Source organism: Leopardus geoffroyi, chromosome C2 (assembly GCF_018350155.1).
Source record: "Leopardus geoffroyi isolate Oge1 chromosome C2, O.geoffroyi_Oge1_pat1.0, whole genome shotgun sequence".
Taxonomy (NCBI): Eukaryota; Metazoa; Chordata; class Mammalia; order Carnivora; family Felidae; genus Leopardus; species Leopardus geoffroyi.
The window spans coordinates 55,942,001-55,960,783 of NC_059333.1; the positions used below are offsets into that span (position 1 = coordinate 55,942,001).

Here is an 18,783-nt window from a genome sequence, read left to right on the forward strand (position 1 = left end):
CTTTTATTATTTGAGGATACATTTGCCATCCCAGTAGATTATAGACTCCTCTGAGGACGGGACCAATCCCTATTCATATTTGTGCCTACCTTCCTTCCACCATGCCTCCAGGCGCTCAGTAAATATTTGCAAATGCTGTGAGATAATAATATAGCGTATTAAGGATGTGACTCTGCTCCTACTAATCTCTTCTATCGTCTAGCCCTGCCACATTCAGGGAGATTTCCATTGCCTAAGAGATAAGTCACTGTAGCATAAAAGCAGAAATCCAGAGTTCATTCTTGCTCTTGAGTTTCAATAAGTTAAGCTGTTTAGGATTCAGAGCGTAAAATCTATGCCATAAACAAAAGATTTGGAAGAATACATAATTAGAGCCAGTTTCTCTAGTTTCTCCTAAGTCTACCCAAACTAAAGAGGCTCTATGAGGGCCAAGAATGGCTGCAGGTCTGGGTGACAGATGTAAGAACAGAAACACCCATGGTTCACTCACTGGGCTTGGGAGGAAAGGTTGCAAGGAGCATCTGTTCATACAGTCTAAGAGGCTTCCATGCCTAGGAGTACAAGGAACCTGAGAGAACCGGACCCAGGAGGCCCCGCCATGCAGACAGCAGCCTCGCGAGGCGGGCAGGAGATGATGAGAGATGTGATCTCAGCAAATACCAGTGTGTTTAGCTGCTCCTCTGCCCTGTATTAATACCTGGAGATTTAGATGCACCCATGGGCTTTACATGCAACCCCGGAAAGTAGAGAGAGAACACTCCTTGGTAAAATGGGGACGCAAAATATAAATTAACTTCATCATGGAAAACTAAAGTTACATTTCTTGAATGCTTGAGTGTGTGAGCTGAAATTCTTAACAGTTATACGGATAAAAAATAAATTTTAAAATTTCCCTTGAGATAATTAATCTAACTGGGAACTAAGTTACACTGTGGAAGACACAGTGGCCATCCTTGGTACAAATATGGGGGAAAAAGGAGGGAAGGACAGAGGAATGGAAAGGGAAAAAAGGGCATATATAAAAGTGAGGATACTCAAGTTGTCCCTTCTGTTATTTTATTTAATCACTCAGTAAATATTTGTCACATCTGCTTTATGCCACTAAGGTAGGTGGCTGGTCTGGGGACGCATGCAGGATTTGAAGGGGATGATTCATTCGTTTTTATTCTTCATGTTTCTGCAGGGTGGTTTCACGAGATGAATTCATGCAGCACTTGTACTTAAAAAGAGAAAGGACAGGGGAAGAGCAAACTGCACATCTAGTGTGAAGAAAGCAGTGTGGCTGGAGCGCAAAGGCAGAAGAGCAGTGCTGGGGGGCTTCTTTCCTTGCCAGGCTCTGCCTGGAATTGAGCACTCGTTCGGTTTTGTCTGGGTGCATAGAGACCAGAGTGCAGGCTCATGCCTCCAACAGGAAGCTGTTTCCAGGGAACTGCGCATTTTGCATCAATCTCCAGGTGAAGGACACGACGCTAAGGTGAGAATAGTGCGGCCCCTGTCCACATTCACTGCCTTGTAGGACCCAGTAGCCGGTGACATCATCATCTTCACTGTGGTTCCGTGAAAATGGGTCTGCCCCAGACCCAGCTCTAATGACCAGCCTCGCAATCAGCTTCTGCCTCAGCAGTGTTGCACTTTCCCCAGCAAATCAAGAGCACAAGTGGTTAGGAAACTATTAAAGTGGCGGCAGCACAGCCAGTGCTTGGAGCCCCCACCTACCTTCAAGTTCCGCCATCCACCCTGTATGGGTTTAACACAGACCACAAGAACCACACGCTTACACCGTGTTGTAATTTTTCATGGAGACTTTGTTTTAGACAAGGTTACTCACTACCATGTTTGGGCCAGGCTGGACCCTCATCTTTGGAGTCCATAGGGTTTCCATAATGGAATGGACAATTCATAGTTGTAGAAAGGAAGGAATCTATGTTGTCCCTTGTGCAGAGACAGACCTTAATTTTGAGGAGTGTAGTTTCTTTCACTCACCTCACCTACAAAGACGTGCTGATACCTTTTGTGTTTTCTTTTTATAAATCTGCTTTTTTATCATTAGGCTTTTTAATCGGTTTTTATTACTAATCCATAATTGACATTAAACTCAAAATTAAACTAAACTAAAACGAAACTAAACTATAATTGAAAACTTTGGACTTTCTGGTTATTTTTCCTAGCCTTTGTTTACATGCTTGTAATGATGCTTATCCTACTTATGCTGAGATTTATCAATTCTAGACATTACCTATTTATTTCCCGTTATAGCAAATGACAGGCATTTAGTTCTATGACCCTCAAATATATCCACGTAGTGTGCTGGAACCTACTGTATCTGCTGGTGTGAGCAGATTGTCACATTTTCAGGAATTTTGCAGGCCAACTATTAAATGGTTGGTAGCTCGAAATTGACCATGGTGGGAGTATTTACACCATGGAAATCAACATGTTACCAGGGCTTTTCTCCCATGGAAGAACTAGTCGTTAAACATTTCTGAGCAACCATAGTTCTTCGTCCATACTCTCACAACTGTGGGTTAATCTAAAAGCTGAGAGTTTAATTTTAATGACTAGTAAATTTTGTTCCCCGTATAACCCATTGATGCACCAAAATTACTGACTTCAGTATTTTATATGGAGTCAATAATTACCTCATCATTGTCAGGCTGACATCTCCTGAACCTAATGGACAATCCATGAAAAGTGAGACAACCAATAATTATGTGCTTATGAAGTATTTTTGCCAAGCAAATCAATCTGAATCTATTTAAGCTTCCACAGCTAAATACCAATTTACTGGTAATTTGAAGATAAGAAAGCAATCAACTAAATCCAGAATGCAGAATATTCTACAGAACTAATAACTCACCTTCCCCAACAAATCAATGGCATAAATGGGGATGGGGGTGGGAGGAAGGAGGTGACTAGGGATCTATTACAGAAAAAACAGATTTAAGAGTCATAACCACCAATTTCCATGTATGGACCTTGTTTGGATCCAAACTCAAATCAAGAAACAATAAAAAGGTATGCTTAAAGGGTACATGCACCCCTATGTTTATGGTAGCATTATTTATAATAGCTAAGATATGGAAGCAGCCCAAGTGTCCACTGATTGATGAATGGATAAAGATGTGGTATGTGTGTATATATACATATACAAATTCACATACACAGTGGAACATTATTCAGTCATAAAAAAAAAAAAAGAAATCTTGTCAGTCGCAACAACATGGATGAAGCTAGAGAACAATGCTAAGTGAAGTAAGGCAGTCAAAGACAAATACCATAGGATTTCACTTATATGTGGAATTTAAGAAACAAAACAAACAAAGGAAAAAAAAGAAAAACCAAAAGACAAACTCTTAACTATAGAGAACAAACTGATAGTTACCAGAGGGGAGTGAGTAGGGGGATGGATGAAACAGGTGATGGGGACTAAGGAGTGCACTTGTGATGAGCACCGGATGGTGTATGAAACTGTTGAATCACTATATTGTACACCTGAAACTAGTATAACACTGTCTGGTAACTGGAATGAAAAACTTTTTCCAGAAAGTCTAAATTTAAAAAAATAAAAAATAAAAATGTAGGAGGACAGATGAGATGAAAGTGACTAAATTTTAATAATTGTTGAAGATGGATGATTGGTCTATGAGAGTATCATTAGATTATTCTGCTTTTGTATATGTGTGAAGTTTTCATAATAAAAAAATTAAAGTTATTTCATTTAAATTTCAATAATTTTCTTTGTATTTCACCTTGTTAATTTTTTTAAAGGGACCGTCAGATTGGTTAAATATAAATTAGTAAATTTATATTGTTTTTGAAATCCTCAAGCACAATAGATAATCTATCAGTGTCATTTTTTCAGGTCTTTCTCCCAGAGTCCCCCTTCTCCCTTTACAATCTGGATTAGCAGTACACTGAGGTTTCTGTATAGCTGTTGATTTGGAGTTTTCATCTCCATGACCCAAGACTGTCCATATCTGTTTTCCTACGTTGGATTCACTCTCTCTCTCTTTGTTGATATACTCCCTCTTTTTTGCTGAAGTACCTGCTCCAGTAGCTTCCTAAGAAAAAATAAATGTGAAGGAATTTTTTTAGTCACTGCCTGTTTTTATTCTCTCCTTACATTTGATTTGGCTTGATTTTTTTCACCCTCAGAATTTTGGAGGCGTTTCTCCATTTACTCTTAAGTCTCTAGTGTAGGTGTTAGGAAGTTCAATGTTATTTTGACTTTCATTTTTTTTCTTTTTAGGTTTTAGGATCGTCTCTTTATCCCTGTTTAAAAATTTTCTCAGAGGGCACCTAGGTGGCTCAGTTGGTTAAGTATCCGACTTTGGCTCAGGTCATGATCTCATGGTTCACAAGTTTGAGACCCCTGTCGGGCTCTGTGCTGGCAGACTGGAGCCTGCTTCAGATTCTGTGTCTCCCTTTCTCTCTGCCCCTCCCCCACTTACACTCTGTCTCTCTGTCTGTACTAAACATAAAAAAAATTTTTTTTTAATATTTTTTCTCAGGGTGCCTGAGTGGCTCAGTTGGTTGAGATACCCCTCTTGATTTTGGCTTAGGTCATGATCCCCAGGTTGTGGGATCAAGCCCTGCATCAGGCTCCACGTGAAGCCTGCTTGAGATTCTGTCTCTCTTGCTTTGCACCTCTCCCCCATGCATTTTCTCTCTTAAAAAAAAACAAAACAAAAAAATCTATGCATATGCTGTCAGTCAATATTTATTGTACTGGGTCCTTGTGAAACATGTGTCTAATAGGTCTGGAAATTTTTTCTGGTTTGTTTTGTTATAACCCTACATTCTCTCTGAGCTCTTTTTCTGTGACTCTTATTCATTGGATATTAGACCTATTAATCCCAATTTAAAGATTTTATTTGGAGAAATGGTGTGTGGAAGTAAGCAGGAAAGATGTCAGGAAAGGCTGAGTGAGCTAATCCGACCCAGCTAAAGAAGGGTGTAAAAGAAGTTTGGACAGAAGTGTCCTAGGCACTCTTGAAACCTACAGCTTGACAAAGCCACCAGGAAATCCTTTAGTCAAAGCCTGCTGACAAAGGAATCCTGCGTCTTAAGAATGGGTTGGCTTTATTATTCCTGCTGCACTCCAACATTGGTGATAACCTAAATGGACTCTGTGCCTACGGTGAAGGATTTCAAAGCTGTGCACTGGGGCCCTGGTCAATTACCTTCTGAGAAGGTCTGAGGTGCCAAATTTATGGCCGCTACCTTAAAGCAGGTTTTATTAATTCTGTGACGTTGAATGCATTACTCTATGTACTGTGCCTAAAACAGTGTCAGACACATCTCAAACACTATTGATACCGAGCAACAAGGAGATGCTTACAAGGGTGTGTGATTAGCCAAAGGAATTGTTATAAACTTTACAGTCTAAACTTTAGGATCTATTTCCACTTTAAGCATTATTCCAGTATGTTTAGTGAACTTGAGTACAAGCCAAAGCCAGGTGAGAAATGGCAGAGTAAAAAGAGATTGGAAGCTCATTATTATTAGAACAATCAGAAAGCTGGGAAAGGTGTGTTTGACAGCAGGGAAAGAGAAAAACAGTAAAAAGCAAAAATGACAAAAGCACATTATTTTCAGGATTTGTAACAACAGGAAACTTAGCCCCAGCAACTTCAATAGGCATGGCTGCTTCGTGGTATTCCAAAAACGTAACAACCAATGTTCATAACAATGACTCTGATATCAAAAAAGGTTTTACCGGTACTTTGAGGAGGCAGGAAAGTATGAAATGCACTTTGGAATAATTTCCATCCAGAATAGCTAACACTGCAGCGGAGCTCCAAGAAAGAGCAAATCCTCCACGGTGCTGGGCAGCTGATAGTTTTATTGATCTAATTAAATATATGGCTTTTTTGTTTTCCTGTGCATTAATTGCATATCATTTCTTACTGTCACTTGATAAAGAACCATCCTTACTCTTCTCATTTTACAACCTGATTTTATATCAAGATCCCCACACCTTGTGTGGCATTAGTCATCACTGCCTAGATTTGCTTGCTTCCTAAGCAAACATAAAATCTCGATGATAAATCATGAATACCAGCAGACCTTCCAAGTCATTTAAATGAAGCTCCTGAGATGGGCTTGGCCGTCCCACGACTGGCCCCGAGAGGACACTCCAATGGCACACACGCCCAGATTGCTTATCTGAACACTGTCTGCCCCAGCTGCCTTGGCAGCAGGCTTCGTTTTGACAACACTTCTGGTTTCTGCCCAGCGCTCCTTGTCACATGTTCCTGTTCTTGCATGTGAGCCGCTGACATGCAGTGCTTCCACAAACATTGGGTTAACAAAATCTCTGGCATGGGATATGTCACCAGTTACTTTGAAGAATAACTAAAAAAAAAACCCTGCTAATAGCTCATCTTCTCACCTCTCGGGAGTTCTGTCAGAGTCTGAGAAGCTGCAATCTAGAGTAAAAGACTTCCACTGTGAAATGGGTTGCTTACAGCAGGCAGCAGGCACAGTGGGACAGCAGCAGCCACACAAAGAGCGAAACATACAACGGCAGAGAGAAAGGCAGCGAGGGCTGCGAGATTCATATGTGGGCAGAGACAGAGAGACAACATGCCAACATGCACACTGTGCCCTGTCCTGGTCACTTCAGGCTCTTATAACAAAAATACCATAGACTGGGTGGCTTAAAACACTCGGAAATTTATTTCTCACAGTTCTTTAAGTGAGAGAATTCAAGATCAAGGCTCAAGCAGATTCTGTGTCTGGTAAGAGCCCATCTACTGGTTCATCGACAATCAGCCTTCTCACTGTGTCCTCACATGAAGGAGGAAACTCTCTGGGGTCTGTCTCTTTGTAATCCCGCTAATCCCAATCATGAAGGCTCTGCCCCCATGACCTAATTACCTCCCAAAGACCCCACCTCCAAATACTATAATGTGGGTGGGGAGTGGTTTAGATTTCACCATAATTTAAGTTTGTGACAGATAAAAAAGGAAACCTCATTTAGAATGGAGTCGGGAGGCTAGCAGGGAGAGCTCACACACCCTACCACTCCTTGTCAATTGCTGACCCAACAGGAAGAGACTGCATCTTGCTTGCTTGCTGATTCTACTTCTTTACCACCCTAGCAGGAGGAAAAAGGGCCCCACCCCTTGACCCTGGCAACAACCCAGCCAATGAGATATTGTCACAAACAACTGAGACAATAAAAAGCCACTATACCTCAAACTCCCAGTTTACTCCAACCGGCTTGTTGTTTATAAAAGCCTTCCTGATTTCACCCTTTCCTCTGTACCAGAGCGTTCCTCTCCTTTGCTCTGCATACTTGCCTATGGCTTTGCCATAGCCTGCTTATCCAAAATTGCAATTTTCTATTTCCAATTAATCCCATTTTTGCTGTTAAAGTAATAAGCGGTTTTAAGGTTGGGGGAGCACAAAAATTCAGCTTATAGCATATCTAGAACATGTTTCAACGTCAAGAACAAAAGCAGAATCTGCCTCATTTTCCCACTGATTTGTAAACTCCTTGGGGGCAGAACAGTTTGTTTGCATCCACACTAAGTCAAATTTATGAGGAGGAAAACACCGTCATACTAAGCAGGCACTGTTTCACTCACACTTGATAACAAAGAAGATGTCCTAAAAGACAATGTCCTGAAAGAAATCTGCTCCCAACATTATTACAAGAATTAAAATAGCTGTTAATTTTGCACACGTTCAGTTTTCCCTAGTTCTTGGCTGGTACCTCTTTTTAAGTTATCTATTGTTTTGGTTTGTTTTTATTTGGAAAAGGGCTCAAAGGGCTGCTCTAGATTCCATACATCCCAAAGGACAGTCAATTGTTTTAATTACCACTTCTGCCTCATCTATTCTCACACACAGCCTTGAAAGTCATCTATTTTTCAGTGAGTGGTATTTCCCCTTTCCCTTTTATTCTAGATGGCATCAGCCCATTTTGAAATATACAGGTAAAAAACAACTGAAATGCACAAGGAAAAGTAGGCAGGAAGAATTCTGGCCTGGTTGGTCAGATTGTTACTTTTTTGTCTTATTTTTTTCTGTTCCCCATTTTTTTTCTCCTCATCTTTGTATTTTTTCAGGACTTGAAAATTAAATATGCTGCAACTCCTTAGGAGTGAGTAAATTCAAGACAATAGTTCAGTGACAATCGTTAGAAACTAAAATTTATCTGAATTTAAAACTGTAAATTGTTTTGTTTTTCCTCCAACTAAATTGGTCAGATATGAAAAACTATTCCAGCATTCCAACTTCTGAGTACAAACAACATGTTGGCAAATTTGTATTGATTTTACCTGCCAATCTAGATGCAATCACACTTTTTAAAGCAGATTCGTGTAATTTGCTTTTCTATAAAATGTCACCAATGCATTAAATACTTTGAAAACAGTCTTTGTAAATCAATCTGCACTTATTAGATTTGTTTAAACGATAGCATTAGAATTCCACGCCGAGATTTAATTTGGTTTTAAAATAACTCGCTACATGCAGAACATTTCCAAGGGTGGAGAGGCTAGTTCCCAATTACTTTCATGCCATCAGTGCTAAATGTGTTTAATGACTCACTTACCTACAAGCTGTGGGTTCTCTGAAGACCTCCCTGTTCAGTGAGATGCACACGTTTTACCTCAGGCTATTTCATATTTTTACAGAGGGGAAAATGCAGAACCATTGCCAAATAAAAAGTAAAGGACTTACCTTGTTCATGTCAAAGGTATTATAGACTTGATCAACATGTTGATTGGCTTTTTGATTCAGACCTTGCAGACCCAAGAGTGTCTTGAATTCATGCAGTGTTTGCAGGCCGGATGGATATTCCCTCATAAATTTTTTGTACCACACATAGGTCTCTTTAGCAGGAACTGCTTTCTGACCACCAGCTATGGATTCATTATTTCCCATCGTGACTCACAGTCTGCAGCTTTTTCTCAGGTTGTTTTCACGTATGGTCTCTCCCAATTTAGTTCCTCACTTCTTCACTAGAACTGGAGGCTAACATATGCCTTTAGAAAGCTAGTCTAACCCTCTTACAGCTATAGGCTAAATAAGAATAGAAAGCCAGTGAGATTAACTCCTCTGTACAGTTTTAAGACTAGGTTATTTATCGCTAACTGATGGGATTGTGCTGCCATTCAGAGATACAGTTTTCTGTGAAGGGCAGAGGCATTGTCCTTGCCATATTGTTAGCCATCGATTACGCCTACATTGAGGAGGGGGGTCCAATGGAAGGAACTCTGAGTTGCATTCAGGAAGCCTGGGACTGAAACATTCCTTAGTTTCTACAGTCTCACTGTTCCCATCTGTAAAACAGTAACAAGGATATTTGCTTTTTCATACCTAAATATTGTGAAAATAAATTTAGGTGTAAAAACTATTAAAACCATGGAAAAAGTATACATTGAGTATTGCTAAATTTAAAGGAAGTCTCTGTAGAGATGAGGCAAATAGGTAGAGATAACCATATTATCAGCAGTAAAAATGTTGTTGATGTGATAGGCAGTCTGCAGATAAAGGGACATGTTGAGCTGTGTCTTCTGGCATTGTTTTTCTCTTCTTTACTTTGAGACAGCGTGTATGCAGGCATGCTCACACAGCCAGGGAGGGGCAAAGAGAGAGGGAGAGAGAGAATCCCAAGTAGGCTCCACGCTGGCAGCACAGAGTCCCATGCACGGCTCTATCTCATGGACCGTGAGATCATGACCTGAGCCGAAATCAAGAGTCGGATGCTCAACAGACTGAGCCACCCAGGCACCTCATCTTTTTCTTTTTTTTCTGTTTCTGTATTTTCTGTCTTTCAAATCCGCTTCTACCCAGGCCCTCTGCCTGCTAACTTTGTCCCACTCCAGTTCCCAAGCTAATCTTGTCTGAGTCAAGCCCCAGTTGCACAGGAATTGAAAACTGAGCAAATGAGCATAAGAACCGTATCCATGGTCCAGTAATGGAAAGGAAGTGCCCTGTGTGATCCTCAAGCCATCTTGCTGCCAACCATACGTGGGAGTAACAGAATTACATTCTTTCCACCTAGGGTCATTTGGTCCCAAGCATGGTTATCCTCTCCTAACCTCACTCCATTTTTCCCCCAATTCTCATATTGACTCAGTTCCTAAGTCGGGTTTCTCTCTTAAGTTACTATTCCTTAGTCCTAACTTATTACCTATTCAAAACCCCAGGTTCCCCAAGAACTGGAGCCTTTGGGGCCTTGACAGGAAATGGGGGTGGCTAGGGTATATATGATTAATTTTGTTTCACACATACCAAGGTAGACTTTAAGTAGAAAATAATTTGAACCCATAATTACAGTTAAACAACATGTGTTCAATAAGGTCATCGAATTTGGAACACCTTCACTTATAAGTATTACTTGAAACCGTTAGAGTAGGTGAGATTTCTTAGGCAGAGTAAAAAGAAAGAAGATGAGATAATAGGACTCGGTCCTGGTAGGAAATAGGAGGAGGGTCCTGCTACAATCTTCCAAAGCCAGTCTCTGGGGAAGTGCCTGTGCAGTCTCTAACGGTTTGCCAGGATGCTCAGAGGCATTGACTTCTTATCACCATTAACAGTTATTAATCACCAATTTTTAGTTAAAAAAAAAAAGAATGGCTACCGATGATGCAAGAGGAAGGTAATGAAAGTTTTCAAGGGGCCAAGAAAATCCCCTGTGGAAGGAAAATTTTGGATAAATCAAGAATACAAGGACCTGAGATCTGGAAACTGTGTTTCTTCATGTAAATTATGCTTTTCAAAAAATCTGCATAATGATTACTTACTGATACAGAAAAAAACGTTTAAAACTATTACAAATAGTATAAGAATTGTTATATTGAATACAATATTGATATCCCAAACTCAGGAATCCTGCTACATAAAACATTAACTAGTTATAAGATAATGGGGAAAAGTCTTCATTTATAAAAGGTCAAAGAATAAATCTAAATTACAATAAATTTAACTAGAATGTGCTGGACATATTTGAAGAAAAATTTTAAATGCTAATACAGGGTACCAATAAAGACTTGAACATACAAAAAGGCATATTTTGGTTGGGGGTAGAAAGACTTGATATTTGAAAAAGGCAATTCTACCTTAATCTATCATACCACCATACGCCAAACAAAATGCAAATAAAGTTCGAGGGGAGGGGTGGGTGTTGACTAAAAAAGCTAATTCTAAGCCTGGATAAGAATTAAACATGCGGGGCGCCTGGGTGGCGCAGTCGGTTAAGCGTCCGACTTCAGCCAGGTCACGATCTCGCTGTCCGTGAGTTCGAGCCCCGCGTCGGGCTCTGGGCTGACGGCTCAGAGCCTGGAGCCTGTTTCCGATTCTGTGTCTCCCTCTCTCTCTGCCCCTCCCCCGTTCATGCTCTGTCTCTCTCTGTCCCAAAAATAAATAAACGTAAAAAAAAAAAAAAAAAAAAAAGAATTAAACATGCAAAGATACAAAAGAAAATTCTCAAATATAAAATTATTGACTATCCCTACCAAAACAACTTGGGTCCAATGTGAGAAAAGATGGAACAATCAATGAAAAATAATAGACATTTTTTACAGAACTTGGCCCAAATACAAATAGGAATTTGACATGCAGTAAAGGTGGCAGTGCAGATCAATGGGGAAGAGACTGATTTTTCAATTAACAGTTTGAGGACAATACTGTATCTATCTGGAAACACACACAGTTGGATTTTTAACTTACTCCTTTCACCAAAATAAATTCTAGATAAATCAAATATTTAATAATATAATGACTAAAATCACTATAACAAGGAAAAATTTCTTTCTACTTTCAGCATTTGAATGTCTTCTCTAAATAGGACTACAAAACCAGAGGGCTGGGGGGCTCTGTCAGTTGAGAGTCTGACTCTTGATTTCGGGTCAGGTCATGATCTTGCAGTTCATGGGTATGAGGCCCATGTCAAACAGGGAGAACAGCAAGGAGCCTGCTTGGGATTCTCTCTCTCTCCCTCTCTCTCTCTCTGCCCCTCCCCCACTCACACTCTCTCCCTCTTCTCTCTCTCTCTCAAAAAAATAAATAAACTTAAAAAAAAAAAAAAAAAGAAAGACAAGGATGGAGTGAAGACCTTCCACCATATTCCATCTCACATGGTCTGAATTTTGCATTACGTGTATGTACATAAAATTAAAATTATACAATTCCACAAATATTAAATGTTTTATTGCTTTTGTCCAAAGTTGTAGACATATCTAAATTTAAACAAATAATCAGTTATCAAGGAAAATGTAAAAACACAATTTACACATGTATAATATACGTTCACATTATAGTTAGAAGATTTGCACTTTTACTCCAACTCAACAATAGAATTATCATATAAACAATATATTAAAGTTTCTGAGGATTTATATTTTCTGCATTACTGAGTAATGGCTGTAGTGGAGACAGGGCATGTGGTCTTTCCTTTTCAACACAAGTTTTAAGTTTAACTGTAGTCCTTTGTACACTGATTTTGAAAACCACTGTTTTCTAGTTTTTGTAGTCATTTAAGTGAAACAAAATGTTTAAAACAAAACAAAAACAAAGTCATTTAAGTGAAAACAAAATTTAGCCTAACTGACATTTCCATCTTTCTTACTAGCTCACATGGGAATGGGAGAACTCTAGAAATAGTTTCTGAAATAACAGAAAGAGTTAGGGAACAGGGCTGCAAATATGTAAACTGTAAATCAGTCTCCATTTCTAAAGCACACAATTTTCTTACAGTTAAACAGGGCAAACCATACAATAATGAGTACAAAGGGAAATACTGTTTGAAAAGAATCTTCCTTTTTCTTACTGGCATTTTTTAAAAGGGCATATCTTTTCTCACATTTAATTTTGAGAAGTACTTTCAGTGTTTTTCTAAAGGGAGACTGTGTCCTGTATCTGTAGTCACTTTATTCAAAGCGTTCTGAAAAAGGGGATTATCTTCTTTAAGCAAAGCTTCTAAATAACTGTCAATCTGCTCCAGGTCTCCTGCTGGACCACCCTGGAAAAGAGAATCAACAATCATGGCAGGCGAAGACGCTACAGGGATTATGCTTGTAATCTGGGTGGCCTCTGAGCAGCCTTCCCCTGCGATTCATGTAGCAAGAAACATACATCACACTGGAATAATGCTTTTAATCTCTTAAAATGTTTTTGCATCTCATCTCATTTTATGCGCACAAGTGGTTAGGAACTTGAATCATTTTTTTCTTCTTTAGTGGCGGTAAGTTCAACCGGCTTTCCTTCTATTTAATTACTTGTCATATTCCTAAAGCCACCCTGCTTCCACCTCATCTTCCTCTGTTATAGGCTCTCATCTCCCGTTTTAAAAGTTCATGAATCTGAACAGATGAGTAGGTGAATTCTGACTTCTCTGTCGCTCCTCTTCCCCTCCACCATCCTTCCCCCCAAGCCCCTGGCTTGTGCCCTCATGGGTCTCCTTTCTGTTCTTCCTCCACTTCTCTGTCTGGGTAATTTCACACTCTCCTTCCCTGGGCTGCTTAATCCATGAACAGCCCGACAAATGCTGCCTCTGTACTGACTTAAATCTCCCTCCCTCAAGAGCACCCATGGGCTCAACCTGCTCTCCAGCTGAGCTGGTTGGATAAGAGAATTCTTAGAAAGGACCTTTCAGAGACATTTCCAGTTTTATGACTGTTCCCAGTGAGTGTGTGGCACCACCATCCCAGCTTCTCCATCCCTCACCTGGTTCTATTAACCTACTTCTGCATGGTTCCCTCTGCCTGAGGCCTCTGACGAGTACTGAGGCCCCACTTTGTGACTGGGGTCCTGTCCCTACAGACAAGCATACATGATATTCATGTTCCCCTAGATTTTCAGATATTCACTGGCCCTGAGGGATGCCCTGTGTCACCCTTCTGACACTGACGGCCCTCAGTCCATCTGATCCTTTGCTCTCTGCCTGGCAAAGCACACTTCCTTCTAGGACTTCAGGTTGGTTCTGTCCCCAGCCTCTTCAAGTACCTGCTCTGTCCATCCACTTTGGATGGATGTCCATCTATCTTCTCTCTTGTCTTCGCTCTGTGCCAGTGAGGTGGCTCTGGCATTCAGAGGCCGTGAAAATAGAAATTTCAAGTCAGGGATGAGAGTAAAATATATTTGGGCAGGAGCCCTTTGAGTACCTCTCCAACGATACTAGATGAAGCATGTCATATGCTCACTCTGCAGGCTAAAGCCCTTCCCCTCCTTACCAAACTTTGTGAATCGAGCCAATTAAATTCATACAATTACTCTGGCTGCTGTGCGGTAGCCTAAGGGTTTGGCATAGAAGGAAGAGTTAATCATTATTCTTTCATTTTTTTCCCTAGCTACACAAAGATTTGCTATTATGAAAACCAATAATTTTTATGAACTTTTTTTGGTAGTAGTATCGCGCTTTTATTATATAGAATTTCTTTGGTGTCTCTAGTGTTTTGTAGTAAAACAACAATCATTGCTGAAACCGTCCCATTGGTGGCGGGCTCCGTACCAGACGTTTCACACATAAAAACTTCTGCCGCCTTTTGCAGCGAAAAGAACCAAAAGGAGCTGTACTCGAATCCCACTCTTCCGGCAATAAATGAACTCAAATAATGACTTTGGTAGTACCGTGGATAGAAGCACAGATAAAATTACCATATGTGGAAACAGCATTAAGCGTCCTTTTTTATTTTAACACTGAAATATTTCAGCTGTTGCCTAGACCACCCAAGGTAGAGGGAGGGTGGTATCTTTTTTGGCTATATACTCAACTTAAGCAAAAAATATTTTCTGAGTTTCATTTTGTATTTAATATAAGAGAAATCCCAAATAACCCAAAGGACATATATTTTGTGAAAGAGGAACAGATTCACCTAGAAATGTTCACAGCCCACTGAAACCCAGGCAGCCTGGCTTCAAAGCCCAGGCTCATCATGTATACCATACTGATGAGTGTCAGTTTCCTGGTCTCTCTCCCACCCCCTTCCTGGACGAAGTAACCCTCCACTCCTCAGTCAGGGCTTTCTCGGGGCATTCAGCTCCGGCTCTCACACCTTACGTGGCCTAGGAGGGCCCTGTCTCCTGTCCCAGACTCAGCACCTGTGTCTGAATACAAAATTCCACATGCTTCTTAGACTCTCTGTTGATTTCTCAATTTATTTCTAGCAGCTGCAGAAAGACTTTTCAACCACGGCTACATACTTTTTATTTTATGTGTTCTATCCAGCATTTCTATATGCTGTAGAAATAAGATGGGCTTTTCCTCGTTAGCTCAACCCATCATAGCAGCCCTGTTCATGATGTGTTCATATATCCAAACAAGATGCACAGCATACCCTTACAGTGTTCCCTGAACTCTCTAACCTCTCCTCAAAGATTAGAAGAGTCTATTTTTATTTATGTACTGGGATGAGAATTATAACATTTTGTTGTTTAATAAAATGAGAAAAAAATTCCTAATGGAAATATACTATTGAGGAGACGGGGTGACCAAACTATACCAACAGCACAAGCAAAGGTTCTAATTTTTGTAAGAGAAAAAATAGCAGACCTCATGTATACTTTCAAAATTCATTTATGTACAATTTCAATATCCTTACACGGAGAATAAGGGCTGAGTTAAATGACTCGTCCAAAGCCAATAAGTGGATGACAATATCAGAGGAGGAAGCTGGCTGAATGCTCTTTCCACAAGGTATATTCCTACTACTCAAAATTGCATTACCTACCAGCTGAAGTTTCTGCAACAATATTGCCAGTTTTACCCGAAGATTATTCAGTTTGTCTTCAGTAAGTTTTCTTTTTGCTTCACACTGTCCCAGAGATATTTCATTAACCACTCCTCTTGTATTTGCTTCGTAGATAATGGACTGTATTTTTCTCTTTAGTTCTCTTTCATATTGGACCATGTAAACATGCTGGATCTGGGAATGTTTTCAAAAACAGTTTTAGTATAGTTTTAAAGTATTACTTTCCCTCCTCGTATCAGCAAGCGATTTCATATTCCAATTCTGCACATACGTACCAAGTGTCAACTCTATACCTGTGCACTACAGGTGCTCGAAATTTAAGACACGGTGATACCCTTAAGGAACCTGCAATCCAATGGAAGAGGAAGAGAGACAGTATGTGTAATACTCCAGTAACTATAAGGATGATAAAAGCACACCAAGGTGAGCTTGGAGATCCTTGCTTGGGAATGGAAAAAGAACCCAGTAATGGCGAACCCAGTGATACCAGATTGCGCAAGGCACAAAGGGGGCAGTTGGTGGTGCCTGTGACCCTCTCTCCACAGCAGCAGTAGCTCACAGGCAATGACAGAATGGCTGGCTACTCGGGGCTTTCCTGGCAGATGATGTCGTGTTATTTATAACTCAAGTCTGTAACATCTGAAAAGCACAGAAGCTACAGTAAGAGGAATACCTGTTCTGTCACTCTCTTCGTGTCCCTTATCTGGAAGCAGAATATGGTCATATACTTACGCATATGACCCTTGCTAATTTGAGAGTCTTGGATGCTTTCCAAGGGTTCATGCTGTGACTGAGACACTCACGGGGTAGAAAAGGTAATGGAGAGGCCAAATGCTCCAATTTCAAAATGACATTAATTGCTTGTATCAACACTTGGAGAGGGCCAGGGGATATTCTGAGAAAAGAGATACAGAGCAAATCCTGTTTCGATATACATTTCAGTGTTTCTGTAATAAGGAGTGTTCTGTGTTCAGATATGACTGGGATACCAGAAAAACTGTAAGGTAGCTTCATTTGTCTTCTGGGTCTACCCTTGCCCTTCCCCTCTCCCCCGCACTCACTAATACCTGCAGGCCCTTCCCAGACACTGTCCACATCAGCATCTTTAAACACTCATTGCCCTCATGTATTTCTCCCTTTTCTATAAAATCCTTTAAACAAACAAACCATACCCCCCTAAATATTTTGAATTCCACTTAAAATTCACTAACCATCTCCGAAATTCAAGGCATGGAATTTTGTTATAGGTGATACAAAGATATATAAGGTCCAGCCTTTGCCTTCAAGAAGCTTCCAGTCTATAGAACGAGATAACACAAGTGTGCAAAAAATGTGTCTTATGGGAAAAGATGCACTGTGCTGCTAGTGAGGCACACATATTATTAGAGTTGAGAGGAGGGTACAGATTCTCCATTAAATTAAAGATCATTGAAGTCCTGACCTAAAGTGCTTGACATGGATTAATATCAATAACTTACCCTCCAATTATTTATGCTTTGCATTTGCTATTAATCACGAGTATTTGGGAACAGGGACTCATTTTAGAGTCTTAAACTGCCTGGACACTTTGTGAGGGCACCAAGAATTAACAAGATGCTGAAATCCTTGATCTGGCTCTACGTATTCTTACCTTACTTACTGAGTTGCAGGCCTCATTCTTCCAGGAATATACCAACCTCATTCCTGCCTCAGGCCCTTCGCCTTTCCTGCTTTCTCTTTCCATTTGTTCAGCCCTAACCTACACAACGCTCATTCTTTGCCCTTCGGGTCTGCGCTGGCTCAGGTATTCCTTGCTCACGGCATCTGAAATAGGCTGTCCCTTCCCCAACATGCACTGTCACTGTCTATCCCCAGGCCCTGTACAATTATTATATGGCATATCACATGTTTATTTATTTACATGTTTAGTATCTATCATTATGTGATGCTACATTATGCTCTGTTCATTACCTGTCTTTACTCAAGAATGTAACCTCGATGTAAAAAAAAAAAAAATTGGTTTTATTCACCTCTGTGTTTCCCATGCCTACCACACGTCACTAAATAGTGGGGAGTTAGGAGAGCAGATGTACAACATTCACAGCAAGAGAATTTTAAGCACGCAGACCAATCCTGTCCTGAAACCCAGGCTACATTCTGAGATCTTGGAAGGGAACCTACTTTTGAACATCCTCAATTCAACCTACAGGAAGTTGATGATTTACAAGGCAACAACCACCTCCTCCAGAAAGCTTCATAGATGCTTTTTTGTGGAGGCTTTAGTCCAACCCAGGGAGTGACATCTCCCATGGCCTGAAGGTAGAGTAGGGTAAATAATTCAGCTCAGCCGGAATAAGAAGGACAGGGTCACAGATAGTTCAGATGTTACCAGTCACTCAGGGCTCTTAGTGTTCAAAATTCTAGAACTTCACAGTATTTGCCATTCTGAAAAATGGCCAGGGAATACTTTTTAATAAAAGCAACAGCAGTAATAATAATAATAATGATAATAATAGGATAAAATTAAAAAGAAATCTGAAAACAACAGTATTGCTTATCAGCAATGAAAAGGAACATACTATTGATAACGTTCGATGTGAAGGGCATTATGCCAAGTGAATAAAGCCAATGAGAAAGTGACACGTGCTATACAATTCCATTTCTACAGCATTACTGAAATGACAAAATTACAGAGATGGAAAACAGACGAGTGGTTGCCTGGAGTTGAGGTGCTTATCTGTGCGCAGTGTGACTATAAAGGATGGCACACGGAGATGTGTGGTGGTGGGAGCTCTGGATCCTGATTTTGGTGGTGGTTACACAAGCTTACACATATGATAAAATGAGACACATCTTTCACTAACGTAAATTTTGTAGTTTTGATATTCTACCACAATTATATAATTCCATAAGACCTAAGCATTAGGAAAAAATTGAAAGACATGTGACATCTCTCTATTATTTTATAATTTCCTATGTATCTATAATTACTTAAAAAATAAAAAGTTCATAACAACACTTTTGGGTTTTTTTAATGTTTATTTTTGAGAGAGAGACAGACACAGCATGAGCAGGGGAGGGGCAGAGAGAGAGGGAG

The 18,783-nt window shown here is 40.1% G+C and overlaps 2 protein-coding genes across 2 annotated transcripts in view; both read right to left on the minus strand.

Annotated features, from left to right (window-relative positions):
* GUCA1C (guanylate cyclase activator 1C) overlaps positions 1-9,113 on the minus strand; it is a 32,679-nt gene extending 23,566 nt beyond the window's left edge. The window contains exon 1 of the mRNA XM_045501939.1: positions 8,695-9,113. Coding sequence (XP_045357895.1) covers positions 8,695-8,898 — 204 coding nt within the window. The 5' untranslated portion in view covers positions 8,899-9,113. The remainder of the gene's footprint in view (positions 1-8,694) is intronic.
* Positions 9,114-12,147: 3,034 nt separating this feature from the next.
* Positions 12,148-18,783, minus strand: part of MORC1 (MORC family CW-type zinc finger 1) — a 152,681-nt gene continuing 146,045 nt past the window's right edge. Inside the window, exons 23-24 of the mRNA XM_045500974.1 lie at positions 15,687-15,881; positions 12,148-12,979 (exon numbers count right to left, since the gene is read on the minus strand). Coding sequence (XP_045356930.1) covers positions 12,842-12,979; positions 15,687-15,881 — 333 coding nt within the window. The 3' untranslated portion in view covers positions 12,148-12,841. The remainder of the gene's footprint in view (positions 12,980-15,686; positions 15,882-18,783) is intronic.